This window comes from Mustela lutreola, chromosome 11, assembly GCF_030435805.1.
Source record: "Mustela lutreola isolate mMusLut2 chromosome 11, mMusLut2.pri, whole genome shotgun sequence".
Lineage (NCBI taxonomy): Eukaryota > Metazoa > Chordata > Mammalia > Carnivora > Mustelidae > Mustela > Mustela lutreola.
Window position 1 is genome coordinate 46,621,899 of NC_081300.1, and position 17,830 is coordinate 46,639,728.

General features: G+C 37.8%; 1 protein-coding gene and 1 non-coding gene across 3 annotated transcripts in view; both read left to right on the plus strand.

Moving 5' to 3' along the window:
• The window catches only part of OSBPL1A (oxysterol binding protein like 1A), a 227,314-nt gene that overhangs the window by 57,438 nt on the left and 152,046 nt on the right, over nt 1-17,830 (plus strand). For both annotated transcript variants that reach the window (XM_059140420.1, XM_059140421.1), the window contains exons 8-11: nt 10,851-10,912; nt 11,015-11,059; nt 12,480-12,553; nt 12,665-12,728. In XM_059140420.1, coding sequence (XP_058996403.1) covers nt 10,851-10,912; nt 11,015-11,059; nt 12,480-12,553; nt 12,665-12,728 — 245 coding nt within the window. The remainder of the gene's footprint in view (nt 1-10,850; nt 10,913-11,014; nt 11,060-12,479; nt 12,554-12,664; nt 12,729-17,830) is intronic.
• On the plus strand, nt 16,778-16,925 carry LOC131811934 (U4 spliceosomal RNA). The gene has a single exon (XR_009346174.1). It is a non-coding gene; the product is annotated as a U4 spliceosomal RNA (small nuclear RNA).

The following is a 17,830-nucleotide window of genomic DNA, read 5'->3' on the forward strand; positions in this document are numbered from 1 at the left end:
TATGAGAATAAATCCTAGGAAGACAAGGAGGAAAAAGGGAGGCTTTTAGGCTACTAGAATAATCAGGTGAGAGGATATTGGCTTGGATCAGGATAGTGGTCATATAAATGTTGTAAGCGGGTGTGTGTGTGTGTGTGTGTGTGTGTGTAAAAATAACGAAGGCAGAGTGGTCAAGATTTTCTGATGGCTTGGATATGTGAGGTATGAGAAAAAGACATGAATTAGGGTGACTTTACAGTCTTTCAGTCAAGGACCTGGAAAAAGGGAATTTCTAGTTACGGAGTAGGGTAAGACTGCAGGGAAGTGGAGGCTAGCAGTGGCTGAGAATTAGGAGTTTGGTTTTTAAGGTGTTTAAAATTTGAAATACTGTTTTACAATCCAAGTGAGATGTCAGAAATAGAAGTTTGTGCTTAGGTGAGATCTCTGGATGGAGATATAAATTTGGGAATTGTCCACATATGGAGTTAGTAATGGGATGGATAAGATCATTTAGTGAGATCTTGGTATTAGTTCAGGGTAGATGAAGATGAACAGACAAGATAGTTTGGGAATGAAAACCTGTGCATATAGGAACTTGGTAGATGACAAAGATGGCATGAAACGTGGCTGAGGGAAGAACTGAGTAAATTAATGCTGGGACAGTTAGCTATCCATGTAGATACACATGTGAGATATGTAGATATGTAGGGTGTGTGTGTGTATGTATATATATACACACATATGTGTGTGTGTATGTATGTGTGTGTATGTATATGTATATGTATATGAATGATTATGGAGGCTGAGAACGTCCACAGTATGCTGTCTGCAAGCTAGAGAACCAAGAAAGCTGATGGTGTAATTCAGTCTGAAGACCAGAGACCAGGAAGGCCAGCAGTGCAAGTCCTCGAGTCCAAAGGCTGGAGAATCAGGAACTCCTATGTCAGAGGGCAGAAAGAGAAGGGTGTCTCAGCTCATGAAATGACAGAATTCATTCTTCCTCTTCTTCTAGGCCCTCAACAGATTGGATGATGCCCACTCACAGTGGTGAAGGCAGACCTTTTTTCACTCCGTTCACTGGCTCAAAAGTTAATCTCATCCAGAAACCCCCTCACAGAAACACCCAAAAATAATGTTTTATCAGCTTTCGGGGCATCATTGTAGCCTGTTTAAATTGACACACACCATCACATAACCTAATTTCAAGACTCTGTAATATGGTATAAAGATAGATATATAGACTTATAGAGCAGGAGCGAGTCTAGACAACAACATGCATATAGGGAGAATTGATTTTTGATGAAGGTGTCAAGGCAATCAGTGGGGAAAGGATTATTCATTTTTTTGAATGTTGAGTTTTGTAAGTGCTTTATACATTTTGGATGCTGACCCTTTATCAGATATGGCGTTTGCGAATACCTTCCTTTCTGTAGGTTTAGTTTTGTTGATTGTTTCCTTCACTGTGCACCTTTTTATTTTGGTGTAGTCCCACTAGTTTATTTTGCTTTTGTTTCCATTGCCTCAGGACACATAATTAGAAGGAAGTTGCTATGGCTGATGTCAAAGAAGTTACTGCCTGTGCTGTCTTCTAGAATTTTTATGGTTTCAGGTCTCACTTTTTTTTTTTTTTTTAAGATTTTGTTTATTTATTTGGTAGAGAGAGATCACAAGTAGGCAGAGAGGCAGGCAGAGAGAGGTGAGGGGAGCAGGCTCCCTGCTGAGCAGAGAGCCTGATGCAGGGCTCGATCCCAGGACCCTGAGATCATGACCTGAGCTGAAGGCAGAGGCTTAACCCACTGAGCCATCCAAGTGCCCCTCAGGTCTCACATTTAAGTCCTTAATCCATTTTGAATTTATTTTTGCGTATGGCATAGGAAAGTGGTCCCTTTTCATTCTTTTGCATGTTGCTGTCCAGTTTTCCCAGTACCATTTGTTGAAGAGACATTCTTTTTCTCATTGTATATCCTTTCCTGCTTTGTGGAAGATTAATTGGCCATATAATTATGCGTTCATTTCTGGGTTTTCTATTCTGTTCTATTGGTACGTGTCTGGTTTTGTGCCAGTACCATTACTGTTTTGATTAATACGTCTTTGTAACTTGAAGTCCAGAACTGTGCCTTCAGCTTTTTATTTTTCCATATTGCTTTGGCTATTCAGGGTTTTTTGTGGGTCCATACAAATTTTAAGACTGTTTGTTCCAGTTCTGTGAAAAATGTTGTTCGTATTTTGACAGAGAATGCATTAAATGTGTAGATTTCTTTGGGTAATATAGACATTTTTAGCAACATTCTTCCAATCCATGAGCATGGAATGTCTGTTTCTTAGTGTTATCTTCAGTTTCTTTCATCAGTGTTACGTAACTTTCAGAGTACAGGTCTTTCACCTCTTTCACTAGGTTTATTCCTAGATACCTTACTGCTTTTGGTGCAATTGTAAATGGAAGTGATTCCTTGATTTCTCTTTCTACTGCTTCATTATTGGTGTATAGAAATGTGACAGATACCTGTATGTTGATTTTATACCCTACAAATTTACTGCATTTGTTTATCAGTTTTAGCAGTTTTTTTAGTAGAGTCTTTAAGGTTTTCTACATGTAGTATCATGTCCTCAGCAAATAGTGAAACGTTTGACTTCCTTCACAATTTGGATGCCATTCATTTGTTTTTGTTGTCTGGTTGCTGTGGCTGGGGATTCCAGGACTATCTAAGTAAGTGCTGAGAGTGGAAATCCCTGTCTTGTTTCTTACCATCAAGAAAAGCTCTCAGCATTTCCCCATTTAGGATATTAGCTGTGTGTTTTTCATATATAGCCTTTCTTATGTTGAGGTATGTTCGCTCTAAACGTACTTTGTTGAGGATTTTTATCACGAATGGATGTTGTATTTTGTTAAATCCATGAATGGATTTGTATTATAAATGTGATATATCATGTTGCTTTTGCAAATATTGAACTACCCTTGCAATCCAGGAGTAAATTAATTTGATCATGGTGAATGATTTTTTTTAATGTATGATTTTTTTTTGCTATTATTTTAATGAGCATTTTATTTAAAGATTTTATTTATTTATTTGACAGACAGAAATCACAAGTAGGCAGAGAGGCAGGCAGAGAGAGAGGGAGGAAGCAGGCTCCCCACTGAGCAGAGAGCCTGATGCGGGGCTCGATCCCAGGATCCTGGGATCATGACCCGAGCCCAAGGCCTCTGCCTTTAACCCACTGAATCACCCAGGCGCCCCTTTAATGAGCATTTGTATATCTGTGTTCATCAGGGATATTGGCCCTAGGTTCTCTTTTTTAGTGATGTTTTTTGGGGTTGTGGTATCAGGGTAACACTGGTCTCATAGAATGAATTTGGAAAACTCCCTTCCTTTTCTGTGTTTTAGAATAACTTGAAAAGAATAGATAGTAACTTTTCTTTAAAGGTTTGGTAGAATTATCCTGTAAAGCCATCTGGTCCTGAACTTTTTTGTTTTGGGGGAGATTTTTGATAACTGATTCAATTTCTTTGCTGGTTACCAGTCTGATCAAGTTTTCTATTTCTTACTGTTTCAGTTTTGGTAGTTTGATATGTTTTTAAGAATTTATCCATTTCTTCTCACTTGTCTAATTTGTTGGCATATAGTTTTTCATAATCTTATAATTGTATTTCTGTGTTGATGTTTATTGTTTCTCTTCTCTCATTTGTAATTTTATTCATTTTTATTCTTTTTTTGATAAGTCTGGCTAGAGGTTTATCTATTTTATTTTTTTTGAAGAGCCAGCTTTTTTTTGTTTTGATATATATATATATATATATATATATATATACACACACACACACACACACATATATTTTAGTTTCTATATTATTTATTTTTGCTCTAGTCTTTATTATTTCCTTCTTTCTGCTGGTTTTAGGCTTTGTTGTTCTTTTTCTAGCTCCTTTAGGTGTAAGGCTAGTTGTGTGATTTAGTACTTCTTGAGGTAGACCTGTATTGCTATATACCTCCCTTTTAGTACCACTTTTGCCATATCCCAAAGGTTTTGGACTATTGTATTTTCATTTTTATATGTTTCCATGTATTTTTTATTTCTTCTTTGATTTCCTGGTTGACCCATTCCTTATTTAGTAGCATGTTGTTTAACCTTTATGTATTTGTGGTCTTTCCAGAGACTTTTTTTGAAGGGTAAACTTGTAAATGTAAAAGAAGGTGGGTACAGGTACCTGGAAAGGACTTTCCTAGCAGGCTGTATGAACTACAGAGCAATGGGAACACTATGTTACATAATTTAAATTCTATCTACTAATTACTAGTTAAGAACTAAAGTTATTTTCCTAACTGGGAATTAAGCAAAGGAATCTTGAAAGTGCTATAAAAGAGTCAGAAACCTAAAATTTATGTTAACAGTATGATTCCTAGTGTCTTTACCAACTTCCCAAAGATTTGAATAGTTTTTCTAGGTGGTGATTTATAATGGTTCTTCCTTCAAAATTTGGATTCCAAAAGCATTCCAATGTAACAAGAATTAATTGTCCCACGTGAATATCAGTCTAAACTAAAGAAATGTCCCTATAAACTTCAAAAATTTGATTGTTGGTGTTTAAATATACTTTTGCTCTATAGTTTATATTAGTAATTAAAGTTGAACATACTTGTTAAAGTGTTCTTTATAAAAGTCAAGATGGCACATTCTGAGGAAATACTTTTTTAAGTCATAATGTCTGCATTATAGAAAAAAACAAATTATTAAAATATAATCTCTGTTTCTTTGGCATATTGTATAACTTTCTCATTTTCACACCTATTTTAGAACATTTTTTTTTTAATTGCAAAACTAATCTTTATGTTCAAAATGGGAAAATGAAGGCACCCACAAAGCGGAATCAGCTATGAGCCAAATATCCATAAAGACTTAGCTTTTAGTTGTTAGTTATTATTCTCTGGTAGACCAAACTTTTTTTTTAAAGTTTAAAATAATGGGGGTGCCTGGATGGCTCAGCCAGTGGGCATCCGACTCTTGATCTCAGCTTAGGTCTGATCTGAGGATCATGAGTTCAAGCCCTGCAGTGGGCTCCACACTGGGTATGAAGCCTACTTAAAATCTAGTTTAAAAAAAAAAAGTTGTTTTCTGTTGTTGTTGTTTTTGTTTTGGGTTTTTTTGTTTTTTGTTTTTTGTTTTTTTAGTTTAAACTCAAGAGTATGGGCAAAAGGAAGGTCATACATTATTAATGTCAGAATACATAGGTTTCTTATGGTATTACAAAGCAGGCATCAGAAAGGATGGAATCAGGAACCAGGAGGTGTTAGGAATCAAGAAGGCTGCCACTCATTCATTGTATGTGTATCCTTCTCTCACTGCTTGGTCTCTCATTTCTGTCTCAGCAGATCAGTTTTCCAGTATACGTGCTAGTAGATGACTGCCTGAACTTCATTCAGTAGACCAGGATCTCCTAACCTCAGTTTTTAATTTCAGTGGGAGATAATCCAGTGGCACTCACTGTGTTCAGGGCCTGCCTCTAATACAGTCAGAGGGAGCTCTGGGGCAGGACCTTATGATGCAAACATGGCTGCTATGTCTCCCCCAGGGGGTGTGGAAAGAGCAGTGCTCAGACAATGGTGAAAGAGTAAGATTGGCAAATGCCTCAGAAAGTGTCTACTCCTTCTGTTTTATGGCTTGTAAATAGAGTTGACATATTAAACTCCTCATTTTTATCAAGTATCAACAATTTTTCCATATTGTCTCCAGAAGCCTGGTCTTCCTGGCTCACCATCTGGATAGTATTTCACATGGATATAATTTACCACCAAAAACTCCAATGATATGGACAATGGTTATCTGTTTTTCTAAGACTAAATTTTCCCAGTCTTTTCTTTCTTTTATTAAAAGTGTTTTAGATTTTTATTCAAATTTGTTGATCCTCTTCTTTGACTTCTAGACTTAAATTGAGATTTGGTAAATATTTATTTTCTCCTAGATTGTCTATAATCATATTCATTCATTAAGCAAATGCTGAGCCTCTACTGTGTGCCAAGAACCACTGTAGGTTCTGGGGATCCAACAGTGAACAAAACCAGACAGCCCCCACACTCTGAGAGCTTATGTCCTAGTGGGAGGAGATAGACCAAATGTAAATACACAAAAATGTCAGGCAGCGAGGTGCAGAAAAATAAAACAGGTTGAAAAGGGATAGAGGGTGATGACATGGGGGGTGGGGCTGTTAGTTTGGAAAGCCTGTAAGGGAAGGCCTCTATGAGCAGCACAGAGCTGAGTTAAGGAGTGAGGCCTGAGGATATCTGGCAGAAGAGCATTGAAAACGACAGGCAAGCAGGTGTAAAAGCTCTGGGATGGGGGAGCACTTGGCATATTTAAGAAAGAAAGCTGTCAGGTTGCCCAGGGGAGGGAAAGTTGGGGGAGAGAGGTAAAGTCAGGAAAATAGCCAGAGGCCCAGCCCTGTTTACAGGGTTTTGAGTAAGCAATGCTATGTGGAAGAGTGTGTTAGGATGTGAGACTCTCAAATTGCTAATCACTAATCTTTATACCCTTCATTGAGCAATCTTTCCTTTTCCGTTGTTCATGCCTTTCTCCTACCTTTTAAGATTTTATGCTCTTTTGTTTTCTCTTCTCTTTCATTGCTTCATCTGTCTCTTCTTTTGCAAGTATCTCATTTTTAATGATTGTTTTTGTAATGTGTAAAGATCTGATAAGGTTTCTCTTACCCTTCTTTTTTTGAAGATTGTCTTTGACATTCTTACCTGTTTATTCTCCCAGATGACATTTAAAAATAATTTCTTTTAGGTTCTTAGTAAACATACCACTGATATGTTATTGAAATTACATTCTGTATAAATTCCTTTGAGGAATGTTGACATTTTTATTTAGTGTTCTCATTAAAGGACAAATTTATATCATGTAAAAATTTAAATATTGGATCATTCCTGGTTTTTATTTTGTTGTGTTTGATAAAAGATGTACAATTTTGAATTGATTGGTTATGGTGCTCATTTGGGTAAGGAGTCTTTTTCATTCAGCTCAAAAAGCATTTTATTTAATTCTTACTTGTACCAGGCACTTTAGGCATTGAATCTAGAAATGAAGGCTCAGTACTGGAATTTCAGCTAGTTGGCAGGGGTTCAGAATTTATTTTTGGTGTTAGGGCAGAATTCTGTGAAAGAAATCACATTGTCCTCCTCTTCTTTGCCTAAAGGGATAATTTCTCAAAAGTGCCCTGTAGATAGAATAAAAATAACACTTGGCAGACCTCTTTATTAGACCTCTTCCTATATGCTAGATAGAAAACCTAAAATGGCTATTATAAATTTTTTCCCCACTAAAGAAGTAATATATAATTAGTCCAAGTTTTGCCCATCAGCAGTCCTATTAAATCTACCTTGAAAATCTGAAATCCTTAAACTTCTCTCTGTATTTTCTGCAGTCTCCAGTTTTTTCTATGACTACCTTTGTAGTCCATACCGCTATTATCTTTTTCCTAGACTTTTGATATTGCTTTGTAACTATTTCTCTGCTTTTCTCTTGCCCACATTTACAAGGTATTTTCCACCCCGTAGCCATGGTGATCTTTTAAAAAATGTTTTTATTATAGAATTTATCAAAGCTTAAAAAATAGAATAGGATAATTAATTGATGGACTCCTCTCTCTCCAGGTATTCTCAAAACTGACCACTCTGTTACTATGTTGTGTATAAATGTTTTAGTATAGGGGCGTCTGGCTGGCTCAGTCCGTTGAGCATGTGACTCTTGATCCTCAGGGTTGTGAGTTCAAGCTCTCATTGGGTGCAAAGATGACTTAAAAATAAAATCTTTAAAAAATGTATTTCAGTATATTAATAAAAGGGCTCCTTTAGAAAATATAACCATGTGATGGTTGCATAGCTCTGAATATACCGAAAACCACTGAATTAACTGTACACTTTAAGTGGGTGAATTAGGGCGCCTGGGTGGCTCAGTGGGTTAAGCCGCTGCCTTCGGCTCGGGTCATGATCTCAGGGTCCTGGGATCGAGTCCCGCATCGGGCTCTCTGCTCAGCAGGGAGCCTGCTTCCTCCTCTCTCTCTGCCTTCCTCTCTGCCTACTTGTGATCTCTCTCTGTCGAATAAATAAATAAAATCTTTAAAAAAAAAAAAAAAAAAAAAAAATAAGTGGGTGAATTATATGGTATGTGAATTATCTCAACCGAGCTGTTAAAAAGCATTGATACAATAACTTTATCCTGTTAGTAAGAGTTTTACAAAATCATCAAGTAGCCAGAGTTCACATTTCCCCTGTTATCCTTCTTCTTCTTCTTTTTTAAAATTTTATTTATTATTTATTTGACAGAGGGAGAGAGATCACAAGAAGGCAGAGAGGCAGGCAGAGAGAGAGGGGAAAGCAAGCTCCCCGCTGAGCAGAGAGCCCGATACAGAGCTCAGTCTCAGGACCCTGAGACCATGACCTGAGCTGAAGGCAGAGGCTTTACCCACTGGCCCCTGAGGGCCACCGAGGCGCCCCTCCTATTACCCTTCTTAATATACTACTTTTTAACACATTGACAGTTTTAAACAGAAGTCAGAGCCTGTTACTCTTTTTCCTAAAGCTCTTCAGTGCCTCTTCATCATACTTAAAATAACCTAAACCCCTCTGCTGACTCACAACGGTGTGACCTACGAAGCCTTGACACGATGCGGCTTCTGAGGTCTATCTCTCTTGTCCAGTAAATTGTTTTCAGTGTTCTGTCTGTTGGAATGCCCTTCCCCTATATTTTCTCAAGACCAAATCCTTCCTTTCAGTTTAAACACCTTTTCCTCAGAAAGGCCTGCCCTGATCAGTTGCCCAGTCTCCAGTCTAAAGTGGTGTCCTAGTCATTCTCTATCATATCATTCACTTAGGATTGGCATAGCATAATATATTATCTAACATGTAATTTTTTAAAAAGATTTATTTTAAAGAGCTGGATGGGAGGTGGGGAGGGAGAGAGAAAATCTCAGACTCCCCACCGAGCACAGAGTCTGATGTAGGGCTTGATCCCAGGACACTGAGATCATGACTTGGGCCGAAATTAAGAGCGAGATGCTTAAATGATTGAGCCACCCAGGTGCCCTTTTGCCATGTAATTTTTATTAATGTACTCTTTTTCTCTTTTTCTATGCCTACCCTGCCCCTCTCCATTTTTTTCTGTCCTGTTCACTGCTGAATCCCCAATGCCTAAAATATTAATTGGTGCATAGTAGATCCTTGTTAGGAGAAATTCCTACAAAAGACTGCCTAACACCACAGCCAGTGTTTGGTATTTATAAAAAGATTATTTGATTAGCCATCAAAAAGAATGAAATCTTTGCCATTTGCAACATCATGAATGGAACTAGAGTGTATTATACTGAGTGAAATAAGTCAGACAAATATGATATCCTCAGGTGGTATTTAAGAAACAACACAGATGAATATAGGGGAAAGGAAAGGAAGGAAAAATAAAAGATAAAAACAGAGAGGGAGACAAACTATAAGAGACTCTTAACTATAGAGAACGAACAGGGTTGCCAGAGGGGACATAGGTGGAGGAGTGGGCTACCTGGGTGATGGGCATTAAGGAGGGCACTTGTGATGAGCCCTGGGTGTTTGTATGTAAGTGATGTATCACTAACTTCTACTCCTAAGACCAATACTACATTATATGTTAACTAACTTGAATTTAATTTATTTAAAAAAAAAAAAAAGCTTGTTTGATAGAATATGTTACCTTTCTTAAACCAGTTAGCTACATTAATTTGAAAGTACCATTTTCATTTCCGGTTCGGAGATGACTATATTTATTTATTTATTTATTTAAACTAGCTTGCTTCATACAGTGGCCTGCTCACTTCAAAACTCAAAATAGTAACTTTAACAAATTCTGTTTTTTTGTTGTTTGGCAAAACATAGAAGGTTGGCATGTATGATATTGCAGAACGTTTCATAATGCCTTACTGGTTTCATTCTCCATTATCACTTTTTGCTTTTGTCCTCAGTTGTGGACCATCATGCTCTTAGCTTGTGAGCTTTCTCTGCTACTTGTTTTCTGGTGAAGCAGCTTAAGAGTGGCTGTGGTAGACCAAATAATGGCCCCCTTAAAGATTAGTTAAGTGATTAGTTAAGATCTTGAGATAGATCTGAACTATCCAGGAGGGCCCAGTGTACTCACAATTGTCCTTATGAAGTGGAGGGATCTCAGAACATTGAGAAAACCTAAGGATGTCAGCAGCGGTTGGAGTGATGTACTTTGAAGATGGGGGGACCACATATTAACGAATGTGGAATTTATTAAAGCTTAAAAAATCTAATAATATAATTAATTGATGGACTCCTCTCTCTCCAGGTATTCTCAAAACTGGCCACTCTCCTATTACTATGTTATGTATAAATGTTTCAGTAAGGGACGCCTGGCTGGAATGGCCAAATGGCCTCCAGAAACTAGATAGGGGCAAGGAAATAGATTGTCCCCTAGCCTCCAGAAAGGGTGAATCCTGTCTACACCTTGATTTTTGGCCCCAGTAAAACGGATTTTGGACCTCTGAGCTCCAAACTGTGAAATAATTCATTCTTACTGTTTGAAGTCACTGAGTTTGTGGTACTTTGGTGTAGCAGCCATGGGAAACTAATACAATGATTTTAAAGTAAGAAGGCTTGAAGGATCATAGAACCTGTACAGAGTGCTCTGAGGTTACTTTTGCTTGCTGGCTTAATGGTTAGCTACCAAAATGAGGGCCAGAAAGAGTTGAAATGGCAGCTTCAGGTGGGTAACTTGGCAGAAGAAGAAAAAGGTGTGGCCATTGGAATAATTAAAGAATTTTATATGCTATAATAGCATGTTTTGTATGCAATTAATTTCTTGGTTTCTTTCTTTTCTTGTATTTTATACAGATCAGAAACCCCTTGACCTTGCTCAGGGTGCTGAAATGAAACACATTCTTATCAGTAATAAGGTATGTAGTAATGAACTACTTGCATATGATCCTTTTTAGAAAAGATTTTGAATTCTTGAAATATGTGGATGACATTTTTTAATGAAAACGTATTCTTAATAGGTTGTCTACAAAGTGTTGAAACGATATGAAGGCCCTCTCTGGAAGGTAGGCTGGGATTATTTTTTTATTTATAAAACCAGAAAGAATTCTCAGGGGTCCATTTTTGTAAAATAATAATAATAATAATAATAATAAATTTAAAGGGTGCCTGGGTGGCTCAGCTAGTTGGGCATATGCCTTCAACTTGGATCATGGTCTCAGGTTCCTGAGATCAAGTCCTGCATCAGGCTCCGTGCTCACTCCATTTCCCTCTGCCTGCTGCTTCCCAGGCTTGTGCTCTTGTGCTCTCAAATAAAATTTTTTAAAAAATTTAAAAATTATTTCTGATACAATCTGTCTTGGATCTGACAACATTGACCATTTTCTGTAGCACTGGGCTTCGTTAGGCTTCCACTTATTGTAGCAATTGCTGTCCTTTGTGTTGATGGTCTGACACTTCTAGGTGATAAGCTTATACAGAACAGAGTGGGTGAACAAATTCTTTTCCTTAATCATGGAATTACAATGTTTTTGTTATAAATATTGAACTAGGGAAGACTTAATAGGAATTTAATACTTGAATTGTCACAGAGCACACATATAAAATCTGGTTCTAAGAATATCTTTGCATTTTGGAATTCAGTTATGTTCTAGAATTAACTATTTTAGAGCATGCATTTTTTTTGCACTTGCAAGTGCTGCCTCTATATATTTATGCTCAAGTATGTCTATATGATATAAAATCAGAATACTCTTTATTCAGCATTTCATCCCAGACTTTGTCTTTGAAGTCCACAACTGAAAATCTTCCTATAAATATTCCTGAACAATATTGTTAGAACCATAAAGAGTGTTCATTGTTGATCTTATTAGTATGGCATTTCTTCTACTCCTGTCCCTCTGTTGTGTTACATTTTCATTAATGCACTGACTACCTTAGTTCATATTTGATACTTTTTAAAATTAAAAAAATTTTTTTTAAAGATTTTGTTTATTTGTAAGAGCACAAGCAGGGGGAAGTAACAGGCAGAGGGAGGAGCGGCAGGCTCCCCGCTGAGCCAGGAGCCCAGGGCAGGGCTTGATCCCAGGACCCTGAGATCATGATATGAGCCAAAGGCAGGCGCTTAACCAACTGAGCCACCCAGGCACCCCGATCGGTTTTTTTCTTTAATTTTTTTTGAGAGAGAGAGTGTGTGTGTGAGTGTGGGGAGGAGCAGAGGGAGGAGGACAAGCAGGCTCCCCACTGAGCACAGAGCCCGATGTGGGACTCCATCCCAGGACCCTGACATCATGACCTGAGCCAAATGCAGACTCTTAACCAACTGAGCCACCCAGATGCCCCCATGTTTGATCATTTTTTAAATGTTCATTTTAGTACTGTCTAGATGATAGGCTACGATAGAACTGTCATAACTTAATTTTTATCAGTTAGGTATTTGAATCTGGATGAGTCACTTCAGAAAATCATTGCCAATTTTTCCCTTAGAGTTCAAGATTTTTTGGCTGGAGATTATTCTGGGTAGTGTTAGAACATGGAGTCCTTTCGTGGTATAGGAAACAGTAAGTATTATCTTGATACTTATTAAATTTCATTATCTAAATTTTGAGAGATTAAAAGTTTTCACTTAACTCTTTTCCTTTTGTCTTGTTAATTTAAAATTTATTTTGAAGGCCTGATGCAGTCCGTAATATTTATCGCCAGGGATGCAAGCATCTAACTCAAGCAGTATGCACGGTAGGATGACACATGCATCTATTGCTCAAACCATGAAGTCAGTTTTGCAAGTAAATGCCCAAAATTATTTTTATAAGCTGCCTTGTAAAATCTTGGGGGTAGCAGGCACTTGTATTTTTATTTGAGAACAAGAAAAATTGTGGAAGTTCTTGTTTTAAAAATATAATCAATTTTTATTTCCACATATTGTGGGATGGGAGATGAGTTACCTGAAAACACAAAGTGGTCTACGGCCATACCACCCTGAACGCGCCCGATCTCGTCTGAAAACACAAAGTGCCTTTAACATTTTGTTTTTGTATGTGTATGTATGTATATTCACACATACATGTGTATATAACTATGTGTGTATATCCTACATGTATGTGTGTATTTATATCTGGGTAAATTGGAATAATGGAAGTTTTTCTGGTGTTAAAAATTAAAGCCTGCTTCAAAATTGGGATTCTTGGGTTCTCTGTGTTCACTGTTTATATTTTTATCAACCAGGAGAAAAAAGGTGTTTCTCCTCTGTAGAGATTAGTCTAAGACTGGAGCCTAGACATACTTTCTTATTTCCTACTTCAGATCCTTTAGGGTGGTCAACACATCGTGGGAATCCATCTGCTCTTTAGAGCACAGCACCTGCCTTTCCCAGGGCGAACACCCCCCAGAAGACCAGGTGTTCCCCTTGGGGAGTCACAGACAGGGCCCATTCCCCAGGAGTGCAGCCGATTTACACAGCCGGCCCCTTCAGAGTCCTCCCACCCTGTGTTCCTTTCACATTGGGCCGGAGAGCCAGGGTCCTCCTCTCATCTTACCTGTGTCCTCTTGTTGTTTTCTCTTTCAGGGCAATCCTGGCCATTCTTTTCTGTCCCTGCTGTAGACCCATCTACTTAATACCAAGCTTTTTCCGCAGCTTGGCCCTTTATCTGGTTCTTGGCTGCCTTAGATCAAAAAACAAAGGAGGTGCTCTGCCCACGCTTTTAAAATTTCTTGCTCTTTCACTTCTGTGGGATTGGTCAGCCCTTGCTGTATTATGCCTCACCTTGAGTTATAACTTTTGTTTCTCCTGTACATGTGTGCGTAAAGCCGACTTTTATGAGTCATGTATAAACACAAGCTGCTGAGCGTCCCCTGTGTGGCTGCTTTAAAGCACTCTGTCTACTTTGTAGTTTCTTGAAGTAGAAGCTGAGGATATTGATTTGCGGTCTTTTTTTTCTGATAGTGTTTCAACTCTGTTTCTTAATTTTTTTCATTGTGCAGTTCAGTGACCTTAAGTACATTTGTATTTTTTTGCAGCGTCAGCACCATTCATCTCCAGAACTCTGTTTTCCCAAACTAAAACTCAGTACTCTTCAGTCACTTGTTCCGTTTCTTTCTATTCCCAGGCCCCGGCAGCCACCATTCTACTTCCTGTGTCTATGAATTCGACCTTGTTAGGTACTCATATAAGTAAATACAGGCAATATGTGTCCTTCTGTGACTGGCTTATTTTCACTTATAACCTCAAGATTCATCCGTGTTACAGCATGTGTCAGAATTTCTTTCCTTTTTGAAAAAATTTAGTTGTGGTAAAACACATAACATAAAATTCACTATTTTAACCATTTTTAAGGGTACAGTTCAGTAACTACTGTAGTTCAAGCTACTGAACTGAACTGTGTTTACTTTGTTGTGCAACACATCTCTGGAACTTTTTCTTACAAAACTGGAACTCTGTCCATTGAGCAACTAACTGCCTATTTCCCCTATCCCCAGTGCCTTGCAATCATTGTTCTAACTTTTGGTTTCTTTGAGTTTGACTACTTCGATCCTCCTGCTAAGTGGAATCATACAGTTTTATGTCTTTCTATGACTGCCTTACTTCACTTAGTCTGATATCCTCAAGAATCATTTATGCTGTAATATGTGACAAGATTGATTTCTTTTTTTTCCCCCAAAGGCTAAATAATATTCCATTCTTTGTATAGGCCACATTTATTTATGCATTCATCTGTCAGTGGGCATTTGAATTGCTTCCACCTCTTGGTGATTGTGAATAATGCTGCAGTGAACGTGGATGTGCAAATAATCTCTTCAAGATCCTGCTTTTGGATCTAGACCTAGAAGTGGAGTTGCTGAATGATATGGTAGTTCTATTTTTAACTTTCTGAGGAATTTCCCTGCTGTTCTCCATAGCAGCTGGCCCATTTTATGTTCACACCGACAGTGTGCAAGGGTTCCAATTTCACTTTCTCCACATCCTCATCAGCACTTCGTTCCCTTTTTTTTTTTTTTTTAATTGAGCATCCTAATGAGTTTGAGGTGGTATCTAATTGTAGTTTGACTTGGGTTTCTGTAATGAATGGATGTTGAGGATCTTCTCATGTGCTTCTTAGGCATCGTATATTGTCTTTGGAGAAATATCTGTTTAAGTCCTTTGCCCATTTTTTTTTTCCCCAAAGATTTTATTTATTTGACAGAGAGAGATCACAAGTAGGCAGAGAGGCAGGCAGAGAAAGAGGAAGGGAAGCAGGCCCCCCGCCGAGCAGAGAGCCCGACGCAGGACTCGATCCCAGGACCCTGAGATCATGACCCTAGCCGAAGGCAGCGGCTTAACCCACTGAGCCACCCAGGCGGGTTTGGTTTTTTTGTTGGTGTTGAGTTGTAGGAGTTCTTTGTATATTCTGGATATAAACCAGTATATGGTTTGCAAATATTTTCTCCCATTCTGTGGGTTGTCTTTACGCTCTGTTGACAGTGCTCTTTGATACATAGAAGTTTTTAATTTTGATAGTCGAATTTATCTTTTTTCTTTTGTCACTTGTGTTTTTGTGTCATGTCCAAGAAACCCTTTCCAAGTCCACTGCTTTGAAGCTTTATCCCTATGTTTCCTTTATGAATTTTATAATTTCAGCTCTGACGTGGAGGGATAGATTTCTCCTGAGGCCTCTTTCCTTGGGTTGCAGATAGCTGCCTTCTTGGCAGCTCTCCCATGGCTTTACTTTGTGTGCAGGCAGGCATCCCTGGTTTCTCTTCCTCTTATGAAGGATACCAGTCTTGCTGAATTAGGGCCCCACTCTTGTGACCTCATTTAATCTTAATTTCCTCTTTAAAGGCCCTATTTACAAATAGTCTCATTGAGGGTTGGGGTTTCCACATATGAATTTGTGGAGGACACAGTTCCGTCCATAATAATCACTATAGTCACTCCAGCTCTCATACAGGTACTGTTTGCATTGTATATCTTTTTCCATCCTTTTGCTTTCAGCCTATTTATGTGTCTCAATCTAAAATAAGTCTCTCTCGCCTTTTTAAAAAAAATATATTTATTTGAGAGAGAGAGAGAATGAGAGAGAAAGCATGAGAGGGGGAAGGTCTGAGGGAGAAACAGACCCCCTGCTGAGCAGGGAACCCGATATGGGACTCTATCCCAGGACTCCAGGATCATGGCCTACGCTGAAGGCAGTCACTCAACCAACTGAGCCATGCAGGCATCCTAAAATAAGTCTCTTACTGAGAGCATACACTCGTATCTGGTATTTTTATCCAGTTTGACAATCTCTGCCTTGTGATAGGAATGTTTAATGAGGGATGCCTGGCTGGCTCAGTCAGTAGAGCATGTGACTTTTGATCGAGGGGTTGTGAGTTTGAGCTCCATGCTGTGTATAGGGATTACTTTAAAAGTAAAATCTTAGAGTGTTTAATGAATTTGTACTTAATGTTGTTATTAATATAGTTGGGTTTCTCTCTGCCATTTTGCTGTTTCTGTATTTGTTTTGTTTGTTTTTCATCTTCTACATAAGATACGTATGTCTCATGCAATTTTCTTTTGTTTGTATTTTACTATATTTTAAAATTATTTCTTAATAGGTGCTGTGGGTATTATAATATGCATCTTAATCCATCAAAAACTACTACTTCATTCCATACTTACTGTGCTTTAATATAGTTCCACTTCCTACCCCTTCCTTTGTCTTTATTATTGTTATATATATCATGACTCTACATGTTTGAAAACTCAGTGATACAGTGTTATATCTTTTGCTTTATACAATTTGTATGTTTCTTTTAAAATATTTTTATTGAGCTTTGCCAAGTGGCAGTATCATAGCCAATGAGGTTTATCTGGGGCATGGTTGTTGCTAATTAAAATGTTTTTATTGAACTATAATTCACTTCATATACAGTTCACCCACTTGAAATGATTCAATAATTTTTTTGTATGGTCAGACACTTTATTTTTTTTGGTGCATGTATGGGGCCATTTCCTTGCTCTGAGATAGCTCAGTTCTTTCCTTTATCCTCTGTCCTATTATTGTCATATATATTACACCTCAGTATGTTACAAGCTCATCCATACAATTTTACAGTTGTGTGAATTGCTTTAAATTATTTGAGAAAAGAGAAAGTCTATACTCTATTAGAATTATCTATGCAATTAGCTTCTGTTCCCCCCCCCCCATGTTGATGTCACTTTATTTTAGTCTAAAGAACTTTTTTTTACTCTTTTTTTTAAGGTATACGTAATGAATTGTCTGAGTCTTTTTTTAATTTGGGAGTGTATTTAACCTCCATTTTAGAATAATAGTTTTATAAAAGAGAGAAATTTTCTTTCAGCACTTTGAATATGTCATCCCCTTACCTCTGTCCTTCGTTATTTTTAATGCAAAGTCAGCTGTTAATTTTACTATGCTTCCCCTGTGTTTGAGGAGTCCTTTTTCTCATTACTTTCAATATTTTCTGGGTTTTGGCTGTCAGTAGTTTGACTAAGATGTATCTAGGTATAGATCTCTCTGAATTTATCCTACTTGAGTTTATTGAACTTCTTGAATGTCAAATATTTTCATTGAACTTGGGAAAATTTCAACCATTATTTCTTTAAATATTTTTTCAGCTTTTTTTCTCTCTTTCTGTGACTTTGTCCAATGGTACATGTGATAATGTCTTGCATTTTTCCCCCTTCCATCTCAGATTATCTTTTTTTCTTTTTTGAAGACTTTATTTATTTGACAGAGAGAGAAGCAGCAAGAGAGGAAATACAAGCAGTGGGAGAGGAAGAGGGAGCAGCAGGCTTCCTGACCAGCTGAGAGCCCAATATGGGGCTTGATCCCAGGACTCTGGTATTATCACCTAAACGG